This window comes from Phyllostomus hastatus, unplaced genomic scaffold (genome assembly GCF_019186645.2).
Source record: "Phyllostomus hastatus isolate PE091 unplaced genomic scaffold, TTU_PhHast_1.1 phas_scaffold_760, whole genome shotgun sequence".
NCBI lineage: Eukaryota > Metazoa > Chordata > Mammalia > Chiroptera > Phyllostomidae > Phyllostomus > Phyllostomus hastatus.
The window spans coordinates 1,724,462-1,751,640 of NW_025334040.1; the positions used below are offsets into that span (position 1 = coordinate 1,724,462).

The 27,179-nt window shown below is 39.4% G+C and overlaps 1 protein-coding gene across 6 annotated transcripts in view; it reads left to right on the plus strand.

Annotated features, from left to right (window-relative positions):
• Positions 1-27,179, plus strand: part of EIF4ENIF1 (eukaryotic translation initiation factor 4E nuclear import factor 1) — a 43,322-nt gene that overhangs the window by 9,013 nt on the left and 7,130 nt on the right. For all 6 annotated transcript variants that reach the window (XM_045826853.1, XM_045826852.1, XM_045826855.1 and 3 more), the window contains exons 3-14: positions 4,626-4,699; positions 5,727-5,854; positions 9,451-9,737; positions 10,014-10,215; positions 15,243-15,418; positions 20,780-20,915; positions 21,127-21,306; positions 21,972-22,204; positions 24,794-24,865; positions 25,317-25,500; positions 26,507-26,586; positions 26,898-27,037. In XM_045826853.1, coding sequence (XP_045682809.1) covers positions 4,626-4,699; positions 5,727-5,854; positions 9,451-9,737; positions 10,014-10,215; positions 15,243-15,418; positions 20,780-20,915; positions 21,127-21,306; positions 21,972-22,204; positions 24,794-24,865; positions 25,317-25,500; positions 26,507-26,586; positions 26,898-27,037 — 1,892 coding nt within the window. The remainder of the gene's footprint in view (positions 1-4,625; positions 4,700-5,726; positions 5,855-9,450; positions 9,738-10,013; positions 10,216-15,242; positions 15,419-20,779; positions 20,916-21,126; positions 21,307-21,971; positions 22,205-24,793; positions 24,866-25,316; positions 25,501-26,506; positions 26,587-26,897; positions 27,038-27,179) is intronic.

Here is a 27,179-nt window from a genome sequence, read left to right on the forward strand (position 1 = left end):
TTGAAATCTTTTACCTATTTTTAAATTGGGTTGTCTTTTTGTTGTTGAGTTGTGTAAGTTCCTTATATATTGTGGATACTAGGCCCTTATCAGACACAGTAGTTCCCCTTATCTGTGGGGAATAATACTACTATACCTCCAGTGGATGCCTGAAACCGTGGATAGCACCGAACCCTAAATATACTGTGGTTTTTTTCCTATGCATACATACCTGTGACAAAGTTTAATTTATAAATTAGGCATAGTAAAAGACTAATGGTAATAATAAAACACACTAATTATAACAATATGCTATAATAAGTTATATAATGTGATCTCTCTCGAAATATTTTATTGTACTGTACGAACAGTGTGGATGTTTGACTTTCCTGTTCCAGGTAGGATGCAGTGGGATGACATGAGGTTTTTGTCATGCTACTTGGAGTGGTGCATGATTTTAAACTTAGAATTTTTTATTTCTTGAATTTTCTATGTAATATTTTCAGACTGAAACTGCGGATAAGGGGAGACTACCATATATGATTTGTAAATATTTTTTCTTGTTTTAGGGGTTGTCTTTTCAATTTTTAAAAATTTTTATTTATTTATTTTTAGACAGAGGGAAAGGGAGGGGGAAGAGAGAGAGAAAGAAACATCAATGTGTGGTTGCCTCTTGCATGCCCCTAACTGGGGACCTGGCCCACAACCCAGGCATGTGCCCTGACTGGGAACTGAATAGGCAACCCTTTGGTTCGCAGGCCAGCACTCAGTCCACTGAGACACACCATCCAGGGCTTAATGTTTTGTTTCATTTTGTTTTTTACAGATTTTATTTATTTATTTTTAGGGGTGGGGGAAGGGAGGGGGAAAGAGGGAGAGAGAAACACCAATCGCCCCCAACCAAGGACCTGGCCTGCATCCCAGGCATGTGGCCTGACCAGGAATCGAACCAGTGACCTTTAGATTTGTGAGATGATGTGAACCCACTGAGCCACATATGCAGTCAGGGTTCTTTTCACTTTCTTAATAGTCATGTGAAACATAAAAGTTACTAAATTTGAAGTCCAGCTTATTTTTTCCTTTGCTTATGCTTTCAGTGCCATAGTTAAGAAACATTTCTTAATGTAAGATCACAGAGATTTACTGTTTTTTTCTAAGAAATTTATAGTTAAAGCTCTTATATTTATACCTTTGACACACTTTGAGTCAATTTTTGAATGTGGTGTGAGGTAGCAATAACCTTTATTTTTAAGAACATTTTTAGATTTACAGAAAAACTGGGAAAATACAGAGCTCCTAAACTCTACCCAGTTTTCCTTATATTAAAGCTTACGTTAGTATGGTACCTTTATTACAATGAACAATGTTGACACATTGTTATTAATTGAAATCCATACTTTGTTCACATCTTCTTAGCTTTAAACTAATGCCCCTTTTCTGTTCCAGGATTCCATCCAGGATACTGTTGCATTTAGTTGTCCCAGCTCCTTAATCTCCTGATTTTCCCTTTTTTAAGACTATTTGTTACCTTTTCAAAAAAAAATTTTTTTGATCCCCACAAATAGAACATTTACTCCTCCCACGTTTTTGTGGCTGCATTGAAATGTTACTCTTTCCCAGTTGACTTGTAAATAGATAAAATCATTAGAGTTTCAGCAGTAGCTGTAGTAGTAACAGAGAACACCTACCACTTGGGCTTCCTATTACCTTTTGGGGTTAAAAGTTTCAAACACAGCCTCATTGTTTAGAAACTTTGGTATACTGAGAATATACGTACTTAAGTATGAAATACACTGCCCTTTGTTTAAGAGTATGTTAGGGTTCTTAGTTTAATATTTGGATTTGAGGGTGGTGGAATAAGGGAATATATAACAATTTTGAGGTTGCTTCTAATAGAAAACTGCTGTGTAATCTTTTTTCCTGTAGCGTATGTATGTGTTTCCTGTGTATTTCAAGGCCCTTCCTGTTTCTACTGGGAAATGTTTTAAGCACTTGTGTCCTTGGGATTTCTGTATTTCCATGTATGCTGTCGTCATAACTACTGTTGGTCCATTTGCCCCCCAATATGTATCACCCTTGCATCTTTGACATTGTGTTTGCCCTGAAGATTTCTTTGGACTCCAGTCTTTACTGGCTCTTTGCAGGTGGTGTATCAGTGCTTTGACAGTTTTCTTTTTCAGAATTTAAAGCAGTATCTAGACATTTTCTTACATTTGGAGTTCAGATTATCTGAAGCTTCTCAATTTCCCCAGGTATTTCTATAAAAAATACATAATTCATAAATAATTCATAAATAAGTGCAAATGCCTAATATTCTGGTTTTAAAACTAAAAACGCATCTGGTCCTAGTGTATTTTGCTATCATAGAGAAAAAACATTTAGATCAGCCGTCCCCAACCTTTTTGGCACTAGGGACTGGTTTCTTGAAAGACAGTTTTTTGTGGTTTTTGTTTTTTGTTTTTTCCACAAACTGGGTTTGGGGAGGGGGAGACCGGGGGCAGAGCTCAGGTGGTAATGCGAGCGGTGCCCACTGACAGATGGGGAGAAGGGAGGTTGGGTACCCCTGATTTGGATACTTCACGCATCTGAAGACACTTGAATTCATTGCATGCTTATGTGCAGTGATCCCTTAGACTGAGAGAGTGAATCTGTCCCTCCGTATTTACTTCAAGGTGTGGGAAGCAGTGACCAGAGCAGCAGTGGGGCCTGTGATAGGGGCATGTGCTTTTCTACAAGGCAGTTGCAGCATTTTACTGGTGCTGAGAGTTTGGGGATTCATTTTTTTTTTTACGTTTTTGTGAAAGTGTTAAAAATGTGTGTAAGAAGGAGGCAGTGGTTTTTATGTATGTGAGTAAACGTGTGTTAGTGTATATATAGTGTATTTATAAATGTACATTCTGCTGAAAGAGCCAAGAAGCAAACAAGGATACCCAGTACCCAGATCTTGGTTTCTTGCACATTCCCCACTTAGATGAACTAGGATTTCTTAGAGGAATGGCTAGGCTCTAGGGCTAGGACAGGATAGGTACAAGATAAGACAGAAGTAAGGAAGTGTTTGGTTTTCTTGTTTGTGTGTTTGTTTTTTTAATGATGGCACATATCAAAAGGACACAGGATCCAGCTTGAAGAGGCTCACAATTTGAGCACCAAAATAATTAAGACATTAATAAATTATAGACCATTGGAAAAACTAGGAATCTGTGAGCCCATGCCAATAAGTAGGAAAATAAAGAAGGGAGAAGGGAGGGTTTGTGTTTAGAATGGACTGCCGTGTGCTGGCTGGTAAATATGGAGAGAGGCCTAGAGTTGAAAAGTCAAGATTGGTTTGGGCAAGAACCATCAACAGATGCTAAATTTAGGTGGAATTTTTTATGAAGACCAGGATATCTGGGTGATTTTAAAGTGTCACCCATAGATTGCATACTAATCACAAAGGAGAAAATAGTAACTGAAGAGCAGAGAAACTGGAGAGCACCTGGACCAAGTGGTCAACATTAACATCACTGATGAGGGGCAGGTGGACACCGTGGGCGTCCCCAGGCAGTGCTTTGAGATGGACACGTCCCTTAGGTTAGTATTCTGCTCCAGGGATGCTCAGTTTCAATCGAATCACAAGAAAACAGACAAATCCATAGTTAATAATGTTCTCTTTAAAGAAAATAAAAGTAGACTTCCACAAAAGACAGAAGCAGTTGCAGAAATGTTCCAGATTCGAAGCTGAAGGGACACGGCAATCACTGTCTGATTCTAGACTGGATCCTGCACTGAAGGCTAAAAAAAAAGTAATATAAAGGACATTATTGGGTCAGTTGACAAAATTGGGACCCAGAGGGGTAGGCTAAATAAAAATATTATTGATAACTGGTCATATAAAACTGACAGCTCTTCTTAACCATGTTCTGCAGAAATAAGCCCTAATGCCCTAAGGCATCCATTGTGTATAACAGATTTTTCTCTCCTGTGCATCTAAAATGATAATTGGCCAAGTGTATTCCTTGGGAGAATGGAAAAAATAGTCATTCAAATAATCTTCTGTAGGGCTTAATTCTCTAATGGAACCGGATGAGAGGCTGTGAAAGAATATCCTTATTCTTAGGAAATAGACACTGAAATAGACTTAAAGGTAAAGGAACATAACATCGTGCAATTATACCTTCAATGCTTTAAAAAAGTTACATGTGAAGAGTCTGAATGCTGAAGCAAATAGGGAAAAATGTTAACAGGCAAGTCACATAAATGCTATATGGATGTTTTTGGTGCTTTTTTTTTTTCTTGCAACTTTACATTAAAAAAAATCTATTTCCTTATAAATTGGCACCTAATGTGTTTTAGAGTAGTAACATTAGCTGGAGGTTTTATGTACGCCTGATGCTTCCATGCCTTGATGAGCAATCATTGTTATGGAATGTATTATTGGACAGCGATTTATGTGAGAATGTGTCTTAGCAAGAAACTGATCACTATTAAGTTATTTGCCAATTTTGCTCGAGCTTCTTCTAAGAATCTTGAACTTACTCCAGTCCTTTCTGAAATAAGTATAAACAGGAACTTTATGAAATACTTAACATAGACACTCAATTACTAAAAAAAAAAATCATAAGTATGTGAAATATTATTCAAAATCACTGTTTGATTTCTCTTTGTAGGAGGAGCTCTTGGATATAAAAGAACACCCTCATTCCAAACAAAGGCCTTCATGCCTCTCTGAAAAATATGACAGGTATTGCAGCGGGGAAAGAAGGTTGCTTCTTCTAATCAATTTCTTGTTACAAACTTGGTAAATTAAAAATTGTATTGTTGCCCTGGGCAGGTAGCAGATGCTTAGGGATTCATACAAACACGCCAAGGTTGTAGGTTTGATCCCTGGTCAGGGCACAAACAAGAATCAGCCAATGAATGTGTAAATAAGTGGGACAACAAATCAGTGTCCCTCTCTCCCTCCCTCCCTCCCTCCCCCCCCTTTTCTCCTCCCCCCCCCCCGTCCTTCCCTGCATCCTTCCCTCCCCACTGTTCCCCCTCCTCTCCACGTTCCCTCCCTCTTTTTCCCTCCCTCTCTCTCTCTCTCTCTCAAAATCAATAAATTTAAGAAAAAGAATTGTGTTGTTTTGGTCTCATCTGGGATTGGGTAAGTCCTTTCTGCAGAAGAATAAAGGACATAGCTCAGTAACTTGTCCAGGATGTCCCTGGTGTTGGTGGCAGAGCTGGAATTCAGTCCCAGATCACTGGGCTCCAAAGCTGTTCTGCCACCCCATCATTAGGGAAAGAGTTACAAAATAAAGCCCAAACCACACATTTTAGGCTCTTAAGAGCTTGTGGGGAAAACAGATTATGCATAGAAATTTGAAAAAATACAACACCATGCATTCAATTTTTATCTAGTGAGAGAATTAAGTTTTTTCTCCCTTATATTAATCTTTATTTAATAAACTGAGTAATCACATTTATGGAGACATATTCTTTGTGTAGGACAGGCATAGTTAATGTAATCCATATGTACCCCAAAGTTTGTGACCCGATTGTTTCGTTTATGCACAGACCACTAATTTTCAAGTGACTGCTGGTGTTACGTGAATAACAACAAAGTATTACTGAACTGTTTTTGTTTCTGTCTAAAAGGAGATAACCATTTCTGATGGCAGCCATGACATATTATATTGGAAAAGGGTTTTCATAACTTACTACTTAAGGAAGATCAGAAATTAGACTCCGTGTGTAAGTGCTAACTCTCAGTACCCTTTGACTTGTAGCGATGGTGTCTGGGACCCTGAGAAGTGGCACGCCTCTCTTTACCCAGCTTCAGGGAGAAGCTCTCCAGTGGAAAGTGTGAAAAAAGAGTTGGATCCAGACCGGCCTTCTCTGGTGCGCAGGATAGTAGGTGAGCACACAGTCACTCGGAAGTGGGGGCAGCAGTTTTGGAGACTGTTTATTGCTGCTGGCTTCATTCTTAGCTGTGAGTGTTTTGTGCATTGAGGGAAAGTGTCATTATCGGGAAACTGACTTACCTATTGGATTATTTTTCCTAATTAGCAGAGTAAAATCATAGCTTTCTTGTATAGCAGTGGAAAGTGGACAGATCAGGCTATGTGCTTTCGACTGAAAAGGACTGATGCCTTTCATGTTGTGGATTACTGAGTTAGCTGTGATAGGGAGCTTCAGGCTATGCTGGAAATCTGGTTATGCCTAGCCTCATATGAGACTAGTCCTCAGGCATAAATCAGTTCTGGCAGTTCTTGGTTCAAAATGGATTATGATCTGGATACAGGTTTGAGACTGGAGTAAAGTTTGATCTTCCATACCTTTACCCCTTTAAACTAGAATAGATATTGAAGCGTGAACAGGAGACCTGGCAATATAAAAACTAGTCAAGGAACTTATTGCAAGAGGAATTCCTTTCGAGAAGAAGACCCATCATAAAACATTTGGAATCAAGCAAAAAAAAAAAAAAAAAAAATAGGAGTGACCCTAGTTGGATCTCTAAGACCCTTCTACACAGGATCTATTAGTACACTCAGTGCAGATATGCCCCTCAAACCAAGAATTTATCCTAACCAAATCACTAAAGATGTGCCGCAGACCTTATTTAAATGACGAAAGCATAGAAGCAACCTAAATGTCCCAACAGTAGAAATGAGTTTCAGTATGTGTGAATGTTAATGGTTTATCTGTTAAAAACATGTTGGAGATGTTACCAAGTTATATAAACTGCCCATATTATATCTTCTGTTGGAAAAAACCGAGACACTAAGTGGAAGTTCTGGGAAAGTACATACCAACCCATTTTAGGAACTATTTCTGGTGAGAGGACTAAAAGGTTTTTCTCACTTAGATTTATCTTCAGTTTTCTGGTTTTTCTAGGAGGAACTTTTGTGCGTGTTGACATGTTTATTTTTCTTACACCTGGATTGAGAAATATAATAGACTGAACATAAAGTGTACCATTTGAGGGTTTAACATATGTATATACCTGTGAAACCATTACTGCAATCAAAGTGTAATAAGCATTTCCATCATCCCCCCGAAAAGTTCCCTAGTACCACTATGAATCCCTTCCTTACAATTGTCCCCAACTGGCACTGATCACTTTTTGTCACTGTACTTTAGTTTACATTTCCAAGAATTTAATATAAGTGGAATTAGCACACACTAAGAGGGAGGACCCAAAAAAACCCAGAATTGATTTATAGAAAATTGTGTATTTAAGCCCTGGCTGGTGTGGCTCAGTGGATTGAGTGCTGATCCGAAAACCAAAGGATTGCTTGTTCGATTCCCAGTCAGAGCACATGTCCAGGTTACAGGCCAGGTCCCCAGATGGGGGCCTATGAGAGGCAACCACACATTGATTTCCCTCCCTCTCTTCCTCCCTTCCTATCTCTCTAAAAATAAAGTCTTTAAAAATTACAAAAAAATGTGTATTGTTTAAACTTTATTCACCCTTGAAATACTCCATTTGATGTGATACACCTATTGTGACATTTTTTTCCCGGTGCTCAAAACAGTTTTTGAACTTGTCAATTTTGATGCCTTTTAGTGCTTCCACCATTTTTTGTTTCACCTCTTCCACACTGGCAAATCCTTTTTCTTTGAGGACTTTTCTTCATCCGGGGAAACAAAAAAAAGTTGGTCATGGCAAGATTGGGTGAATAGGGAGGGTGGGGCATGAGGGTTAGTTGTTTTTGGTCAAAAACTGCTGAACACTCAGCACAGCGTGGGCAGGTGGGCTCATAAATTGCCATTATGAAATGGACAAACGTGTTAAGTCTGCAAAAAAAAATATGCTGCAGCCAAATGCAGCCTCTCACAACAACACCAGCTGGTACACTGATACAGATGGGTTCCTAGAATACTCAGCTAGCAGTGGAAGCCTGTACTACAAGGGTCCACCCTCCAGAAGATAATTTTAGATTTCTTACGGGGACCTCCTCATATTTGGGTAGCTTCTTTCACTCAGAATCGTTAAGATTCATATATGTTATTGGGTATGTAAATAATTTCTTCCTTTTTATTGCCTAGTAGTAGTTTATTGTATTTATTTGCCACAGTTCATTTATCTATTGATGGACATTTGGGTTGTTTTCAGTTTTTAACTATGAACATTCATGTACAAGTCTCTATGGGAACATACGCTTTCTTATCTTTTGTGTAAGTAGCTTAAAGTAGAATGGCTGGGTCCTACAGTAGATGTGTTTAATGCTTTGAGAAACTGCCAACCTGTTTTTGGAAGTGGTTATACCATTTTACAGCACTGCATGAGAATTCCACTTGCTCCACATGAGAATTCCACTTGACCACACCACTTGGAGTGGTCAGTCCTTTTTTTCCCGAGTTATAAGAGAAAGTTTCTTTAGAAAGCTACAGAGGTAGTAGAAGTGAGGCAGCTGGGCTGCACAGGCCCAGGAAACAGTTACAAAGACAGAAGAAGGGCCCTTGGAGCTTAGGAGAGAGCAGGGCAATGGTAACGCGCTGGGAGGAAGTGGTGGGGGCAGGGTGAGCACTGTCAGTCTTTGTTTCCGCCATTCTAATAGATGTGTAATGGTATCACATTATGGTTTAATTTGCACTTCACTGATGACTAATGAAATTGAGTATCTTTTCATATTCATATTTTGCCATCTATATATCATCTTTGGTGAAGTGTCTCTTCAAACCATTTGTCCATTTTTTTATTGGATTGTTTTCTGAGTTTCATTTCAGAGTTTTTATATGTACTGGATACAGGTCTTTTATCAGTTATATGTTTTGAAATATTTTCTCCCAGGCTGCGGCTTATTTTTGCATTCTTTGACTAGTAGGCTGGGTTCTTGAATAACGTTTTGTTCAGTGTTGTTTCATTATAACATTGATGAACTGCCATAGGAACTTAACCCTTGTGTATGTCACGTAGCCTCCGGTAAAACTGGGTTCGTTGTACGTTGTTTCACCTGAACTTGCAGAGCCTGTCGACAGCATTGTGAGAGGACCAACTGTACCTGTCAATGAGCAGAAGTTTAAAATTTTGATCAAGCCCAGTTTATCATTTTTTAAAAAGGATTGTGCTCGTGGTGTCATGCCTAAGAAAACTTTGCTTAACCCAGTCACAAAGATTTCCTCCTGTATTTTCTTCTAGAAATTTTGTAATTTCAGGTTTTACATTTAGATCTGTGATCTATTTTGAATTTTTTGTGTGTGTGACCAGGTATGGATTCAAGTTCATTTATTTGTATATGGATATCCAGCTGTTCAGTGCCATGTGTTGAAGAGACACTTCTAACTTTTTAAGTAGTTATTTTTTCAAATACTGAAACCCATAGTTTATTAGTCGACAAAAGCAAAAGGCTCAGTCTTATTTAAGTATGTGATGTACACATTATTCTAGCTGTTGTACTGTCACTCTTTTCCAGTAACCCCCCCCACCACCAGTCATGGACATACCATCTAGAGAAGGAAAAGGCCCTTGCTGATTTGCCTAACTTTCTATTTCTGGCATCTTTCCAGATCCACGAGAGCGCATAAAAGAAGATGACTTAGATGTTGTTCTCAGCCCACAGAGGCGAAGCTTTGGAGGAGGCTGCCACGTGACAGCTGCTGTTAGCTCCCGGCGTTCAGGGAGCCCGTTGGAGAAAGACAGTGATGGGCTTCGGCTGATTGGAGGACGAAGAATTGGCAGTGGGAGGATAATCTCTGCTAGGGCTTTTGAGAAGGATCACCGTCTTAGCGATAAGGACCTGCGGGACTTGAGAGAGAGAGACCGAGAGAGGGACTACAAGGACAAGCGTTTCAGGGTTTGTCTTCTAGATTATTTGGCACCTCATGTACTTTGGGACTGAATAGTTACTTCATTTGTACCAGGTTACTTTGAGATACTGGGTGAAGGCGGCCCATTCTTAAGCCAGATAGGGAGGGATAGAGCTGGATGAGGACAGAGAGGGCCTTTAAGTCTACAGCATAACATCTTCATTGCAGTGTTGAGCATTACTTAATTCATCAAGGCCTTGACTAAGGTAGAAATGCCTTAACTAGAATCTTACTGTTTTATCTTGCATTATGTACTTTTCCAGAGGGAGTTTGGGGATAGTAAGCGTGTCTTTGGTGAGCGTAGAAGAAACGATTCCTACACAGAAGAAGAACCAGAATGGTTCTCAGCTGGACCCACAAGTCAGTCTGAAACCATTGAGCTGACTGGCTTTGATGATAAGATACTGGAAGAAGATCACAAGGGGAGAAAAAGAACAAGGCGACGGACAGCCTCTGTGAAGGAAGGTCAGCAAAAGCTTTGGGAGGGAAGCTCACTGTTCTAAATGAGATGTGCTTGTAATTGACTTAATTATACACTTAGGAATGGGTACCAGTTACTAGGATGTAGCAAGTTCTTAAAGTTGCAGCCTGATTTTGAAACTGCTTCCTACGTGGGAATTTACTAGAGGTATATTGTACTCTCTTCATCTTGTGCTGCCTTCAGTGCTAACAGAAAAGTCTCACGATACCTTGTTAAGAGCTCTGTGTACACAAAAGTGTTCCCCAGAGGTAAACATGACATAGAAATAATGAAGGGTCTCGTTTATTGAGCACATACTATATACTAGACAGAGTGGTAAGCATTTTGTTTATGTAATCATTCTTCCAACAACCCTGGGAGGTAGGTGCTTTTATGCCCATCTCATAGATGAGTAATTGGAGGCACAGGGGCCTGAAGTGATTCGTCTGTGGACACTAAGGAAATAGTTAGTGAACTTGGGAATTGAGTGAGATGCTTTCTTTTTTTTTTTTTTTTTTTTTAAGATTTTATTTTTAGAGAGAGGGGAAGGAGAGAGAGAAACATCAATGTAAGAGAGCAACATCCATCAGCTGCTTTTCATATGCTCCCTGACTGGGAATCCTCTCAACTTGTAGGATGATGCCCAACTGAGCCATACCAGTCAGGGCAACAAGATGCTTTTGTGCTTCAGGGCTCACCTTTTTCACCATGGTGTTAGTCCCTTCTGGGTCTTTTGATTGTGACTTGGCTTTTCCCAAACTGTTTCCTCAGCTGTGAGATAAGGTTAGGTGTTTCCCTTGTTAAACTGAGTGGCAAAGCTAATGTGTGAGAGGTGCCTGGTGCAGAGTGGGGGCACCGCTAGTCGTTTTCAGGGCAATAACCTGGCTCTGAGGTGGGTAGCCCTTGCTGGTGGTCTTGGGGAGAAGCAGTGAAGAGCTAGGCAGGCTCGACTGGGTTTTTAGTTTCAGGGCTACTGCTGAGTAAAAGGATACTTGATAAAACTCTCAACGGGTGGGCTTGTTTCTTTGTAAGATGAAGGCAGTGCCTATTTCATAACTCTAAGGGTTACTTTTGTTTAGATTTTATTTATTTTTACAGAGAGGGGAAGGGAAGGAGAAAGAGGGAGAGAAACATCAATGTATGGTTACCTCTCTCATGCCCCCTACTGGGGACATGGCCTGCAGCCCAGGTGTGTGCCCTGACTGGGAATCGAACCAGCGACCCTTTGGTTCTCGGGCTGGCACTCAGCCCGCTGAGCCACACTAGCCAGGGCAGGGTTACTTTTAGTATTGAAGATCAAGTGTACACATCAAAGGTCAGTCTCTTGGGGACACTTATTCAGTAAATTCTAGTTCCTTCCACTCTTTTAGATGTAGTTGGGAAGAAACCTTTTGGCAGATACTAGACCACAAAAGGGAAAAGCTCTTTTAATACGTGAGTGTTTAATCAGTGCCACCTTAAGATTATGAGTCTCGAACATATTTAAGTAGAAATAGCTAATGGGATTTGTTTAGGAGAAAGATAACAGAAAAATTACTATCCCCCCCCCAAAAAAAATCTTTAAAATACAGTAGAAATTTTCATCTTATGTTGTTATACTTTCTTCCCAAGGGTAATGCAGGAAATTGATGGGTAACTTGGGAGACTACAATTAAATTGCCTTTTAGATATGCCTTGCTCTCCCCGTTCCCACCAGATATTTTATTTATTTATTTATTTATTTATTTATTTATAGAGAGAGAGGAAAGGAGGGAGAAAGAGAGACAGAAACATCGATGTGTGAGAGACACATCAATCAGCCTGCAACCCAGGCATGTGCCCTGACCAGGAATTGAACTAGCAACATTTTAGTTCATGGGCCTGCACTCAGTCCACCGAGCTACACCAACCAGGGCAAGATATATGCCTTTCTCTTATTCTTAATTAAACTAAAGTAGCACCAGGAAGTGTAGTCTTTTCTTCTAATGGTAAAAATCAGGCTTCTGGTGAGAAAAGTACATTTTTTCTCACTAAAATGAGATCTGAATTTCAACCATTCTTATATGAACAAGTGGAGGAGCCAGAAGGCACAAGATATATCAATGGTGTCACGTCCTCACCTTACACGTGCAAAGAGAGACAGGCCTGCACAGAGGGGACAAGCTGAGATCCTGTTTCACAGGTTTCGTGGCAGAGCCTCAGATAGAATCCAGTGGTACCTGGCTCACTCCATTAGTTAATTACAGAAAGTCCCTAGGCTGTCCTAGCTACTACTGTATTTAAGATAAACTGTCACCTGTAGTGTCATCTTGGCTGGAAGAATGAAAGGAGGGGGAGGGATGGTGAGTTCCCAACTTTAGTCCATTTTTCTGTCTGTATTCTAGCTTTACTGAATTTATCATGTAGCAGTTCTCTGCAGGCACATACTAGTGCCAGGAGTACAGCTGTTAGCAAGACAAACATGTTCCTTGCCTACATGATTTTAAAACAAATACATATTGAGCACCCAGTCTATACAGGGCCTAGTGCTAACTGATGTATATATGTAGTGAATGAGATAATTTGAATATATATTACACTTATAACCAGGAAGAATATTAATATAGAAGAGGGAAATTGTTAAAGCCTTCCATCAATAGAAAAGAAAATTTTGATTTGTATTCTCTGTAATGAAATTATATCTCCATTCTGATATGTGATAAAACTTTTCCTTAGTTACCTTTCCTGGGTCCCTGGCCTTTGAGTCTGTCATAATAAAAACGGCCAGTTGTGTTTGTCTGCTAGTGCATATTTCTACTCTTGTCTGCTAGACTCTCTTCTGGCTCCCATCCTTAGGTTGGGACACAAAACTGCAGCAAAATATATGTTGCATGTCAGGCCTGAAGTGGGCCAGCAGGTTCTCGTGGGCAAAATGGGTCAGGGAGAAGCACTGCTGTAGTGGAAAGGACATAAACTTGGCCTTGGTTAGGCTATTGAGTTGTTTGCTTTTTCTAGCACTCAGTTTCTTTGTAAAGGAAGGATGATATTTCTGCCAAAGCAGTCATTTTAGTTCAAATGTCAGTCTTTAAGGAATACCATTTGTCTCTGTTGGTTGGCAATAGACACGTGCTGACCATTGAAGAGACTGCCCATTGCCTTGTCCATGGCTGACAAAGGATCATCTTACTGGTTGCCTTAGGCTCTCAGAATGCTCAGGATCCTTAGGTGGCAGGCACCCCTATGGTGTGGAAGAACATTGGTGGGTGTCCTAGGGTTGAAGCCTCAGCTACTTACTAGTTTTGAGACCTTGGGTAAGCAAGCCACTAATCTTTCAGTTGTCATAGTCCCTGCTTTGGTCTCTGAAGCATTATTGGAATGACAGTGCAGATGGTATGGATGGTAACATGTATCTTCTCTTGGTCTCAAATATCCTGGCTGATTAATCTCAAAATGGTGGTAAATATTGGGTACTTTTGAGAAGGGATGGGTCCAGGCTTTGGCACTTGTTTTTCTAGGAGGACTTCATGTCTATTGTGATCTCGAAACTACAAGCAGCTCCTACATAGATAGGTGCTTTTGCAGAGTGGGGCTTTGGGAATTCTGTTCTTTAAATTAAAAAGTTGAATATCTAGAATCTCTCAGTGCACTTATTTTTTTAAAAAGTTTATCCTAAGAATTTTGCTTTTTGCACATACTGTGGCTAAAACTAAAATGTTAAATTTCTTAAACATTAGTTCTTGGTAGTTTCATTTAGACCTTACCTTTCTATCCTAACAACCAACATTACTGAACTTTAAATGTGCCAGGCGCTACAGATAAGATAAAGCTAGTTAGAGCAGGTTACCTGCCCCTCAGAGAGTTCGGTCTCGCCAGCGTGATAAACCTTTGAGAAATAACATGATTATAGAGAAGGTAGTGATCAATTTTGCTGGGTAGGATAAAGCTGGATAGGCCAGCAGGCTTCCCAGAAGAGGTAACATTTGAGCTTTGCCGTGAAAGATGAACTACACCCATCCTGTAGGCAAGTGAACCTTGCCCTCATGCTAGGTTCCACATAAATAACTTAGGTTGCTGGACCCTGACTCAACGTGGTGGTGCAGGTGAATGTGTAAAAGCAGCCAAATTAATTTGGTTCCATTTTTAAGCAGTAAGAGACTTGTGTCGTCCCACATACCAGAAGTTTGCTAGTTCTATTCCAGGTCAGGGCACGTGCCTCGGTTGCGGGCCCCCAGTTGGGAGTCAACTGATTGATGTTTTTCTCCTCTTGCTCCCTTTTCTTTTCTGTAAAAATAACAAAAAAGCTAAAGTTTTTTGTTAAAAAATTTTTGTTAAAGAATCCACTACAGCAGCAATTTTCGACCTTTTTCATCTCACGGCATACAGAAACTAATTACTGAAATTTTGCAGCACACCAAAAATATAGTTTTTGCTAATCTGACCAAAAAATAAGTATAATTTTGATTGATAAAAAAATAGTAACTGCCTACCCTTTTTTGCACCAAAGTGGCTTTTTAAATAAGTCAGGTGCCTATACTTGTACATAAGGATTTCTGGTACCAACAACTAATCAGATACAACTGTACTATGCAGTGTGACCAATAAGATGCAACTGTATTATATGACCTATATATTCATGGTTCAAGACTGGGCATTCACACCAGATGGCTATTGTTCTGTTGGCTGTTGTCATTCTTTTATTTGACAGTCTAAGGAAAAAGAGGTCATTACCCTGGCTGAATAGTTAGTTATAGCATATTTTAAAAATTCTTGTGGCACACCACTTGAAAATCACTGCACTGCACTGTACTGCACTATGGGAAACTTGAAGAGGGGGCAGAAGAGGGACCACAACCCTTCTCCCATCGCGATGGTGTTTTGGCTTGTTATTAAGGCTTCTTTCCTCTGTCTTCCATAGGAAGGGAATTGTTTTTCTATTGTAAATACTGTGCTAGCACAAGAAGTCTGCTTTTAAAGTCATCCGTGGCTCTTCTGCATGCGTGATGATGGTTGAGGCCCCAGAACAAGTCTAGCAGTTTACTTGATCAAACTGTTTCTGTCCTGGTTTTGCTTTCAGGCATTGTCGAATGCAATGGAGGAGTGGCCGAAGAGGATGAGGTGGAGGTCATCCTAGCACAGGAGCCTGCTGCTGATCAGGAAGTGCCAAGGGATGCTGTCTTACCTGAGCAGTCCCCAGGAGAATTTGACTTTAACGAGTTCTTTAACCTTGATAAAGTGCCATGCTTGGCTTCGGTGAGTGTAGCAGCACTTATAAAATGGATAGAGCGACTATATGGTTAAATTTGACCTGAATCTTTAAGATAATGTCTTTTTTTTTTTTTTTTATGTTTACTGATTTTATAGAGAGAAACATTGGTGTGATGTCTGACCAGGGACTGAACCCACAACCTAGGTGATGTGCCCTGACCAGGAATCGAATCCCCAACCTTTGGGTGCAGGGATGGTGCTCCAACCAACTGAGCCATCCTGGCCAGGGCTAAGATATATCTTTTTAAAGTATTGCTTTGCTAGATGTTTTGAGGGTTTTTTACTTTTATTCTTAATTTTTAAGAACAAACTATTATTTGAAATTTTTTTAATACTACCTGAGGACATCTTTTCATTGCTTTTAGAGAGAGAGGAAGGGGGAGAGAGAGAAAGAGTAACAGAGAAACATCAATCAGTTGCCTTCTTGTGTGCACCCCAACCAGAGATTGAACCTACAGCCTGGGTACGTGCCCTGACCCGGAATGAAACCCATGACCTTTTGGTTTATGGGACCACGCTCCAACCAACTGAGCCACCGGCCAAGGCTTTTATTTGGATTTTTGAATTCAGATAACTCCTTTGAATTTGTGTTGACTTTGTTTTGAGAGTCTTAGTGGAAATGACTTAAGTGAGAAATCTATACTAGTTAACTCTTTTTCCAGGCTGGTAGCATTGGACTAAGAATTCTTCAGATGTTTAAGAATGTTGTCTGCTTTTATTTTTAAGTAGTTCAGTATTTGCTGTGAAGACTTACTGTGGAGGTAGAGTTTTATAACTGATAAGATAGATATTCAGACTGATATCAGTATTCACACTGATCTACATTCCTTGGGTGAAGTTAGCTGATTAGGTGGTTTCTTTGAGATGTGATGGTTCTGAAAACCTTTAGTGAAAAGGAACTTTGGATACTGTCAGTGTTGTTGTTAAACTGTTGAGGTTTGGTCTTTCTTGACTTTCAAAGTAGAAACAGTAAGACACCCCAGATCTTGATTTACTACCTGCCCTTGCTCTTACCCCTTCAGCAATTTAGGGAGTCATAGAGCCTCATCAAGTTTTTGCAGAGAACACGTAACTGTGGCCTACATGTTTTTCTGTAGGTTTTCTGTGGTTGCAGAAAGAATGCCTAGAACTCTGATGAAATAGAATTTAAAAATCATTTGCCCAGAAGCATCTGTACATTCCAAGTGTCCCATTTACAACACCAAATACAACAATTAAGTCTGACCATTCCTTTAGAATTGATAGTTCACGGAATTAAACTTAAATGACTCTGATGCTTAATTACAGCTGCTCCTTGTTTAATTAGTGCATGAGCAGGTGAAACCTGTCACAACAAAGCAGGCGACATTGGCCCTTGTCATTTTCCTGCCCTACCTTAACCTCCAAAAGATGGCCACTCAAAACAGGTGAGCAGACACTGCATAGCCTAGGTATAGGGCTACAGATGAGTTAGCTCTACGGCAGCACTTCTTAATTTCTCTGTGATTTTATTTCCAGTCCATTGAGGACCAGTACTTCAGTACAAGGTACAAATGTCACAGCTATGACAAGCCACAAAAAAAGTTTCTGAGCATTTACTCACATTCTCTGAACTTGTCTCCATGTGGACCAGCATGGTCCAAGACCACACTTGGCTTGGAGCATGAGGAGTGTGGCTCCAAATCAGCTGACAGATGCATAGTTTTATTCTTAAGTTGTAGCAGTGATTTTAACTATGTTTCCTAGCCAGATACCTTACTGGCTCGCTTTAGCAGAAGGGTTGCATCCAGATGTGAGTTTAATTTACTTGATGTAAAACTGAGTGGTTCTGTCGATTTCTTAGCTTTTGAGAGGATAGTAATTTTTTATGCCAACTGGGTTTAATGATTTTTCTTTTCATTCTCCAAGAAAACATTGAAATCTTACTGTAAAAGGCTTTCATAGCAAAGGTCAAGATTTGGAGGTTTGTACTTGGCTCCAAATGTGAACATGTAGAAAACTTACCTATGTCCTGAAGTAGAGGAAGAATTCAAAATTAAACTTTTAATAATAGCTAACTAACGTACATAGTGCCAAATGTCTCAGGCTTTACATATAATAAGTCATTTAATCCTCACAAAACCATTTTAAATTAGCTTACTACTGTTTCCATTTTATAGATAAGGAAACAGGCACAGAGAGGTTTAGATATCTCTTGCCCAAAGTCACACAGTTAGTAAATGGTGGAAACTGAATTGTAATTTATGCAGTTTCAGTTAATAGTCTTTGCTCTTCATTCCCCACAATTATATTGCCTCTAAAGCATAAAAGGGAGGAAGAGGAACTCAGCACCATCTTATCCTCTGGCCCTCACCTTGAACCAAAACTTGGATGATGCAGAGCAGTAGGTACTCCGTGTTTTTCCATGGAGATACTGTTCATTAAGGTGCATATACTCTAAAAGATTCCTTTAAAAGCAAACCTGGGATCAGTAAAAACTGATGCTCTGATTGTATGTATAACCAGCTGGACTCTGATAACAGTGCTCAGAAAATGAGCAGTCAATTGGAAAAAATAAGTAAGAATAGCTATATAGGACATGAATATCATTTAACAAATGTTCTGTAAAGTGCTTGAAATAGTACTTGGCACTTCTATATAAATTTTGGGGTATTAATAGGTAGAAACAGAACTATACCTATATCTGTAGGCTATATTCACTGCATTGCAATTCCTTACAAGTTGACAGCCACAAACACAAACTGAAAATTTGGATCATATGTGCAAATAATTTCAGTTAAATAATTACAACTAAGTTTATTTTAGATATTATGCAACTCTTACCACAGTGCCTAACACATAACAAGTGCTTAAGTATGTTGAATGAAGAATAAAGAAAATAAAAATAAGAATCCTAAACTATTTAGAGTGATAAACAGGAACATGGTATAGAAAACTCTTGGTGATATAATCAAAAGTATGCTTAGAAGAAAATGTATAGTTTTAAATGCATTCATCAGAAATCCCAGCCCTGACTGGTATGGCTTCAGTGGGTTGGTTGTTGCCCCCCACAAACCAAAAGGTTGCCAGTTCAATTCCTAGTCAGGGCACATGGCTTGGGTTGCAAGCCAGGTCTCCTATTGGGGCATGCAAGAGACAACAGGTCAGTGTTTCTCTCATCCTTTGATGTGTCTCTCCCTCTCTTTCTCTCTCCCTCACCCTCTTACTAAAAATAAATAAAATCTTTTAAAAAAAGAAATCCCCCAAACAATGAAACAAATACAAAAATACAGAAATTTATGTAAAAGTGGAAAGTAATAAAAGCATTGACCAATAAAACCTAGTAATTTTCAGAGAGCAAAAATATTCACAATATCTGATAACCAAAATATGAATTTTAGGCTGCAGCTTGTCTAAGTGACCTTTGTTTGAGAAACCAGACTAATAGGTTACCTTAAAAATGCTATTAAAAATCTAATCTAGAAAGAGCAGCAGAAACATCAGAATATGGTTCACAGGCTCCTCTTGACCAGCCAATGGCTGACAAGAATGTAGCAGAGAATGTCTGGACCACGAAGTCAGAGCTTATGGGTCCAGGTGTCCGTTTTCTGTGCGCGGGAGCTGCGGAGAAGGCACTGCTGTTAGAGCATCCCAGCTTGTTCAGGTTGTTAGAAAAAAACCTTACGGATTCTCTTTGGGTTTAAAATGCCTTAGTTTCTTGAAATTGCCATTTTCAGTAAATGTGTATAAACCTAATTATTTCTACTTTTTATGTTTTAGCTATAATAAAATTTAGACTCTCTAAATGAAACAAGTTGGTAGCTGATCAAAATATGGAAATTACTTTCTCAACATTTACTCTCATATTTAGAAAATGTCCAGATGCTTTATATTCAAGTCCTTTACTTTTTCATATTCTTTCTGTGTATCTTCTGACTTTTTTCCTATACGGTATGATCAGAGAAAATAAGAATTAAAATGTAAAGCCACTTTTGCTATTTGTAACATTTCAAATGCTATCTAACACTAAAATATTTTTAATAGGTGTAGCTTTTAGTTACTTTTTAAATCCTGTTTATCACTAAGGTGATTGATTGTATGTTGGGTACAATTCACAATTTTTCACAGTGCCCCATCATTTAGTGCTTCTCTTATACTTTAATTATTGCGAGTGTGCTTAACGGTCACCATTATTTAAGCTGTAAGAGTCTTTAAGTGGAATGTGATTGAAACTAAATAATCCCTCAGAAAATAGAAGTACCACAAATAATAATCAAATTAGTGTCTTGAATTAAAATCCCTTTTCTTGTGTGAAAGTATTTTGTGGCTTAGTTTGGGTACGTGTTATGAGAAAATTCTTCAAGATAAGAATAACAGAATAAATCTTACCTTCCATGCTGAACTTTGGAAACAGTGGGTTTCAGACTTCTGATAAAAGTCACTAATGGGGGGAATGTGTTTTCTGTTTATTATTGGTATAAAAGTAAAAGTTTAAGCCTTATTTTCAAGGATGTGCCTCAGTTTTAGATTAACCTTTGCATTTTCTTTTTTCTAAATATTGCTAAGAATACTGCATAAAGATCAATTTGGACATTTAACTGGACTTATCAGAGGGTAGAATTGAAATTTTCACTTAAAAAATGTTTAAATGTAGTTTTTAAGAATTGGTAGTAGAAATTACTGTTATGAAAGTGTTGAAATTATTCTTACTGCAGTGCATCATTTAATAGGCCTTATATTAAACTAGAAACCATGGAAGTTGGATTTAAAACAAACACCTGAAAACTCCCCATTAAGTTCAAACAGATGGTAGAAATCAGTTAAAAGTTCATCTTCCACACTCACATTTTCTAAACTTTGACTTGGAATTGTGATCCTTACGAGCTCTACTTTTTAGCTTTTGGCTTCTGAAATTATCAGCATTAAATTTTATGATGTTCATCACAACCATGAGAATGTTCGAAGCAAGGATTTTCTTTCATCAGCTCTCCATACCTGCTGTTTAGTTGAAGGCCACTCCTCAGCTTGGCAATGGGATGCTTTGCTCCTGGTGCCCATTTTTATTTTGAAACTATGTCTTCTGGATGTTCATGGATTTTCTAATGAGGCAAAGGATAGAAAGCCAAAATACTTTCTGTGGCACAGAGGTTTTGCTTTAAATGCTTAGAAAGTACATTGTGATTATGCCCAAGTTTGGGTTACTCAGAAATGACCATGGAGGGGAAGAAAAATGAAAGATGTTCAGAATCCCAAGTTCTGACGGTATTTACCTTCAGGTCAGCTGCTGTAAAGGAAGTATCAAAGTAAGTGGCCCATTTTCAAAATTTGAACCTTCTTGTCCTTTCACCTGGAAACTATTGTCTTAGCTCCTTTTGTCTTTCCCTTTAGATGATAGAAGATGTTTTAGGAGAAGGGTCAGTCTCTGCCAGTCGGTTCAGCAGGTGGTTCTCTAACCCAAGCCGATCGGGAAGCAGATCCAGCAGTCTTGGGTCAACACCACATGAAGAACTGGAGAGACTTGCAGGTAAAATGGCTTCAGATTCTGGCCTTGGACGTAGACTTGAGCTTTCTCTGACATTGTTCATTGTCTTCATTAGTCATGGGTCCATTAGAATTAAAGGGTCTTTAGATACTGAAAACAGCCTTCAGTTTGTGTCCTTTTAATACTATTGAAGATATGTTTCTGTGCTTTATGGGGACCAATTAATTATGAATATATTTACCTGCAATATTAGGTTTTGAGCCAGCCATCCTCTCTCCTGGACAGAATTCGGGGAATTATTTTGCTCCTATACCATTGGAAGACCATGCTGAAAATAAAGTGGATATTTTAGAAATGCTACAGAAAGCCAAAGTGGATTTAAAACCTCTTCTTTCCAGCCTTTCTGCAAATAAAGAAAAGCTTAAAGAGAGCTGTAAGTGTTTATTACAGTTTGCTTTAGGTATCTGAAAAAGCTTGAATGCTCAGGCTTAAGGCATTTAATTCTACCATACTGCTGTTTTATCAAAAATCAAGCATATGGTGGGTTTTAATATTCTTTTAAAAAACTTTACCACAGTACCACCTCTTTGAGAACCTGGTAGTCAGTGGGTCCTGGGCCCTATAATAACTTTTCCAACAACCCCTCCTCCTCACCAGGAGCCCATTTATAACACCTTAATGAATGTTGTCCTCCGAGCAAAATTTGGCAGCTCCTTACATCTTTGCCCCAATCTGCCATGTTCTTGCCTAGGTTATAAGCCTTCAACATAAAACCTTAGTGATACAATAATCATAGAGCTGGTGCAGTCTTGCTGATACTAGACTATCTGGGATTCCTGTCCCTGGCAGCAGGATCTTGTCAGGTATTAAAGCCTAAACACCTCATGGTTGGAGTCCCTCCATTTCTAGCACTGAAGCTTTTTAGGTTTAGTTTATGCCATCTCTTACTAAGTACATAATTATGGCCTTATTTCCACCGAGCAGCAATGATTTTAAGTGTCTTCAGTCTATTTTTGGCTACCATTATGGTAGCCAAAGAGAATTCCTACCATACATATTCCTTTGTTTGACTTAACCTAGACTTTCTCAACCTTTCAGCACATTCAGGGGTTGTGCTTTCAGTGGAAGAGGTAGAAGCAGGGCTCAAGGGCTTGAACGTAGACCATCAACTGAAGAATTCAACTCCCTTCATGGCAGAACACTTAGAGGAGACCCTGAGTACTGTAACTTGCAATCGACAGCTCAAAAAAGATGGAGATATGACTGCATTCAACAAGCTAGTGAGCACCATGAAGGCAAGTGGGACTTTGCCTTCTCAGCCCAAAGTCAGCGTAAGTATTTGATGCAGACTCCAGCCTTTTCTCCTTTTCTCTCTTTCTATTGCACTTCCCACAATAAATGTATTTTAAAAAATGGTATTCTGAGTAAGTTGGAAATTCTTTACTAGTCATTTGGTCCTTGATGCTTTTGTGTGCTCTTTATTTATTGCAATGCTATTTGTTACTAGAAAATGTAGGTTTGTGGTTAATCTATATATACACTGTGGGTGACAGTATAAAGATTGAAAGATTCAGACAAAACTTTCTGAAGTCACTGCTACAAAAAAAAAAAAAAGGAAAAATATATTTTTGGATACGCTCCAAAGAAAGTTTTGTGCTTATTCAGCTACTTGTTAAAATAACTTGCCGTATTTTTATAGTCAGATCTATTCTAGATTATCTGCTTTCTTGATTAGGCAGTTGGCAGTTACACAAATCATTTACAAAGGATGGATTTTTCAAGACAAGTGTATTCTGTTAATTTACTAATAGAAAAATCTGTGACTCCAAACTTGTAAAACACCTTTAGGCATTCAGTTGGGTTACGAGGTGACAGCATATCAGTGAATGTAGGCGTGTAGCATGTACTGGTCTTTGTCATAACACGTTAGAGGGTGGTTCTCAGCCATGGCCTATGTGTCAGTATTGCTACCCTTGATGATACAAAGTGATAAATGAAGCAGGGTAAATCTGAATAATAAAAACAAACATAGACTTACTCCATTTGCTAAGTTACAACAAATGTGCCAAATTGAGTGTTGCCTCTTGTTTTCTCCTTACACCTTGTCTGGGAACTGTAAGTTAGCTATGGCAGCCATATCTGTTTGATTCACTGTGCCTTGACCGTGAGAGAGAGCTGATTTTTATTGTTTCTTATATATCCAGCAGTTAGTGATAGAGATTCCAACAGAGGTGCCATTGTTCTAGCCTTACTGCTAGGACTGTCCACCTCTGAAAGGTGGCAGCTCAGGTAGGTAGATTTATTCCTGTGTATCTGACCACACCATGTCAGTTTAGGAACATGTTTCTTGTAAACTGCTTTAGAGTTATCTGCATTACAAAGAATTATTAGATACAAAATCTTTCAAATGAGGACCAGATTAAAAGATCACAAACTATCCTCCTTGTTACCCTTGTGTCTTGCTGACTGGGTCAAATCTTATAAGTAGTTTCTTCTCTTTCAGTGTAAATAAAGATTCAACAGTTAACCTGATGCTTTTGAACATTTTGTTTCGGATATGGATGTGATTCTAGGGCTTGATAGTAACAAAGTTGACCCTGAGAGTTGTGAAGATAACTATTTCAGTGTTTGTGTTTCAGTGCTCTGAAGTGTATCTGGTTTTAGCTGAAGTATAGCTGAAGTATTTAGTTGAAGTATATCTGGAAATGAGCCTCAAACACACCTATATAAGAGATGGATGATAAAATTCAAGTTGCTAGGCAAAGAGTAACACAAACTCAATATAACCTAGAAAAGAAAACAAGAAAAGTAATGTAATAAGCATACCAGGCATTATCCCACAATTCTGCTTGACTTGCATGTTGAGTCATGGTGTACATCTAAAAACCAGGTCTTTAATTACTGTGGCTGTGTGTGTTGTGTATACTATTTCTGATGTGCCTACATCTCTTCAGGTTCAATTATATTGTTTCATCCCCCAAGTAGAACATGTTGGTTCAATCTAAACTCCATTTCATATTGAATTGTAGACTATATCCTCCAAATATAGTAAGCGATTAAGTATAAAGCTGCCAATTTGTCTTTGTTAAATAGAATTAAATAACTCTTGAGGATATCTCTTATTAAAATCACCTGCAATCAGTCCCAGTTCCAAAACTAACAACAAAACATTTGGATATCCTTGGGCTTTTTGTCTGCCCGAAGACCATGCTGTGGGCCTTGGCATCTCCCCCTGGTGGAAGGGAAACTACCAAAGAAAACACTTGGGCATAAGGATGTACTGAAGTGCAGGAGGTAATGCAAGATGGATGCAAAATGTAACTGCTGCTGCCTTAAAAGAACAAAAAGTGGAGGAATTGAATTTTGCCCTGTACATGAGACCCATTTGAAATAGCTGGCTTATAAATAATAAAAGTTAAGTTTCCTGAAATGTGAAACTCTGGAATATAATAATTCTGGCCAAACCTGCATGTTTACTAGATTTTTAGTATCTGATCTATAAATGTTGTTAAAGACAAAGGGTAGCAAAGGGTGCCTCAAAAAACGAAAATCTATAAATTATCAAAACTTCCTACATATGGCTTCTAACTAAATAAGTGCTCCTCTCTTTTACCATTTTGTTTCTCCCTTCTTGTGGTCATGGTGTTAGAAACAGTGAAATAGACTAGGGTTCCTAGAGGGAGGAAAAGGCTTTGTCTGTCTGGTCTCTGAGTGAACTCTACAGGTGCATGTGAAGATTCTTTTTGTTCCCAGATCTTTGGGACCTGTGTGTTGAGAGTAGAACAGGTTGATCTAAATTAGTTTTTTGTGACTTTGATGTCATTCTGCTGTTAAGTTTTGACTCCCTGAAAAGTTTTTAATGGTCCCCAATTTTTAAGTGTGTAAGAACTTTAAAACCAGTTTTCCTTTGACTTTTTTAGCGAAATCTTGACAGCCATTTGATGACCCCTGCTGAGACTCCAGGCCAGCCTGTCCCTAAGAACATCTTGCAGGTACTTAACAATCTTACACCGAGGCCTTGGAGTCCTGAACCGTAGTCCTCTGACCTGGTGTTTTACAGTGGTCCAGCTTTGGGCCTTCGATAATGATCCATGTTGCCTGGTAATTGAGGACATGTCACTACCTTTGTCACTGTTGATCTCAACATGGGGTGGGGAGGTGGCTAAAAAAATAGATGACAAAGTAAGCCCTTGGTTTCCAGTTTGCTGGTTTGCAATTTGTATCGAAATTTAAAGTATCTAACCTGTATTTATAGCACTAATATACAGCAGTGTTGCTAGCTGAACGTTTAGAGAAATGTGGGGCATACACCCGTGACAAGTGCTTCAGTGGAGCACGAGGCAGATTCATCACTGGCTTCCGAAAGTCAATCCCCGACCCATAGCCTCTGACTAGAAGGGAGAAGTAGGTTTGCTCACAAGGATTTGACTTTTCTGGCTTTAGGAACTTCTGGGTCCACCAGTTCAGAGACCTTCCTCTTCCAATCTTCTGAGTGGCCTTATGGGGAGCTTGGAGCCTACATCATCTTTACTGGGCCAAAGAGCAGCCTCTCCTCCCTTGTCACAGGTGTTTCAAACTCGAGCAGCCTCAGCAGACTACCTTCGACCTCGAATACCATCACCAAATGGTAAATACTCTTGTGTGTAGATATCCCTCCATCTCTGTCGTGCCACGCACATTTCCCCCCCCCAACCCCTCCGCCGCTCCCCTGACAAAGGCTGTATTTGTCCACTAGAACTGGCAAAGTCTTTTCATGGGCATTCTAGAAGGCTTTAAAAAGGAATGTGTGGATTCAGTACACTGTTCTTCCCCAGAGGTGGTGGGGACACAGATGTGGAACACAGTTTGTTGTCCAGCTGCCCCTCTAGATAAACACATTCATGTTCCAGTTTTGTTTTGTTCCTTTTGAGATTGCTCTAAATTGGATCCAGCTCTTTAGTATTCTTCTTTATTTTGGGAATTCAATCCAAAAGAAAGTTAATTTGACTTCCTGGGTTTTTTCTTGATAGAGTATGTCAGAGTAGTGGCTCTTTACCAACCTAATGAAGTTAGTACACCATCAACTATAGGGTCTTGTGGCCAATTCAGAACATGAATGGAAGAAGCACTTCCAGAAAGTTGTGTTAGCAAAGCGCTGTGCAGAATCTCAGTGTTCCTACCACTCTGGACTACTTCAGGCTGCTGGCCACCCTGGCCTCTGCCAGTCATATCTTGAGAAGGGGTTTTTTTTAGTCTTTCCTCCATATTCAGGGAGATACGAGTGGAAAGAGTGAACTTCAAAGCACTGGTTTCTGCTTTAATATCAGCTGGCACAGTGATAATGGGCCAAATCACTGGCTCGAAAAGCTCTTCCCCCACAGATAGCGATCTCAGCTCTGAAAGGGACAAAGCTGACAGCTTAGTGGGAAGATGGATACAGCAGCAATTTGGGCCACTAAGTGCTGACATCCACGTAGCCCACTGTGGGGGGCGGGGGGGGGCGGCGACACATAAGAAAAGGGACATCATCAGCCCAGGAAGTCACTACTTCTCAAAAGACATGGTGTCCAAGAGCAGCATGCATTGGTCATAATGTCTCTCTGATGGACATGTACTGTCTTGACACTCAACTGGTACTGTAACTTTTCCAACAGGTTTCACACCAGGACCACAGCAGCTCCTCGGAGATCCATTCCAAGGCATGCGCAAGCCTATGAGCCCTGTCACAGCCCAGGTCCAGCTGAGCTCTTTCTCAAACACAATCTGTTGCTTGCTTTTCACCTTAAATGTTTATGGGATAGAGAATTAGATTGCTGCAATTCTTGAGAGTGGTTTTGAAGTATAATTTGAACTCATCTATAATTCAAGTGAAGTCTAGAAAATTGGTCATATTTAAATTGTTAAAATCCTGTTTGGTGGATAGCACGATTTAGTCAGATTGCAGCATCTAATTTTTCTCAGTTGCTGCTTGAAGAGAGTGAGGAGAGACTTTTAAGTTCACTGACCTCATTTTTCTGATCCTCTTCTGCCACTTCTGTCCAGCAGATGAGCCAGCTAGAATTGCAACAGGCAGCTTTGGAGGGGTTGGCCCTGCCACATGACCTTGCAGTGCAGGCAGCAAACTTCTATCAGCCTGGTTTTGGTAAACCACAAGTGGACAGAACCAGAGATGGATTCAGAAACAGGTAAGTTACTAATCCTACCTTTGTGGGGGTTGCAAATTAATTTTCCTCAGATTAGCAAATTACTCACAGTGTAATTCTGTTGTAAACACTGATATGTTGTACAACATGGTGAGAATTCCATCTCACTGAAGTTCAGTAAAGG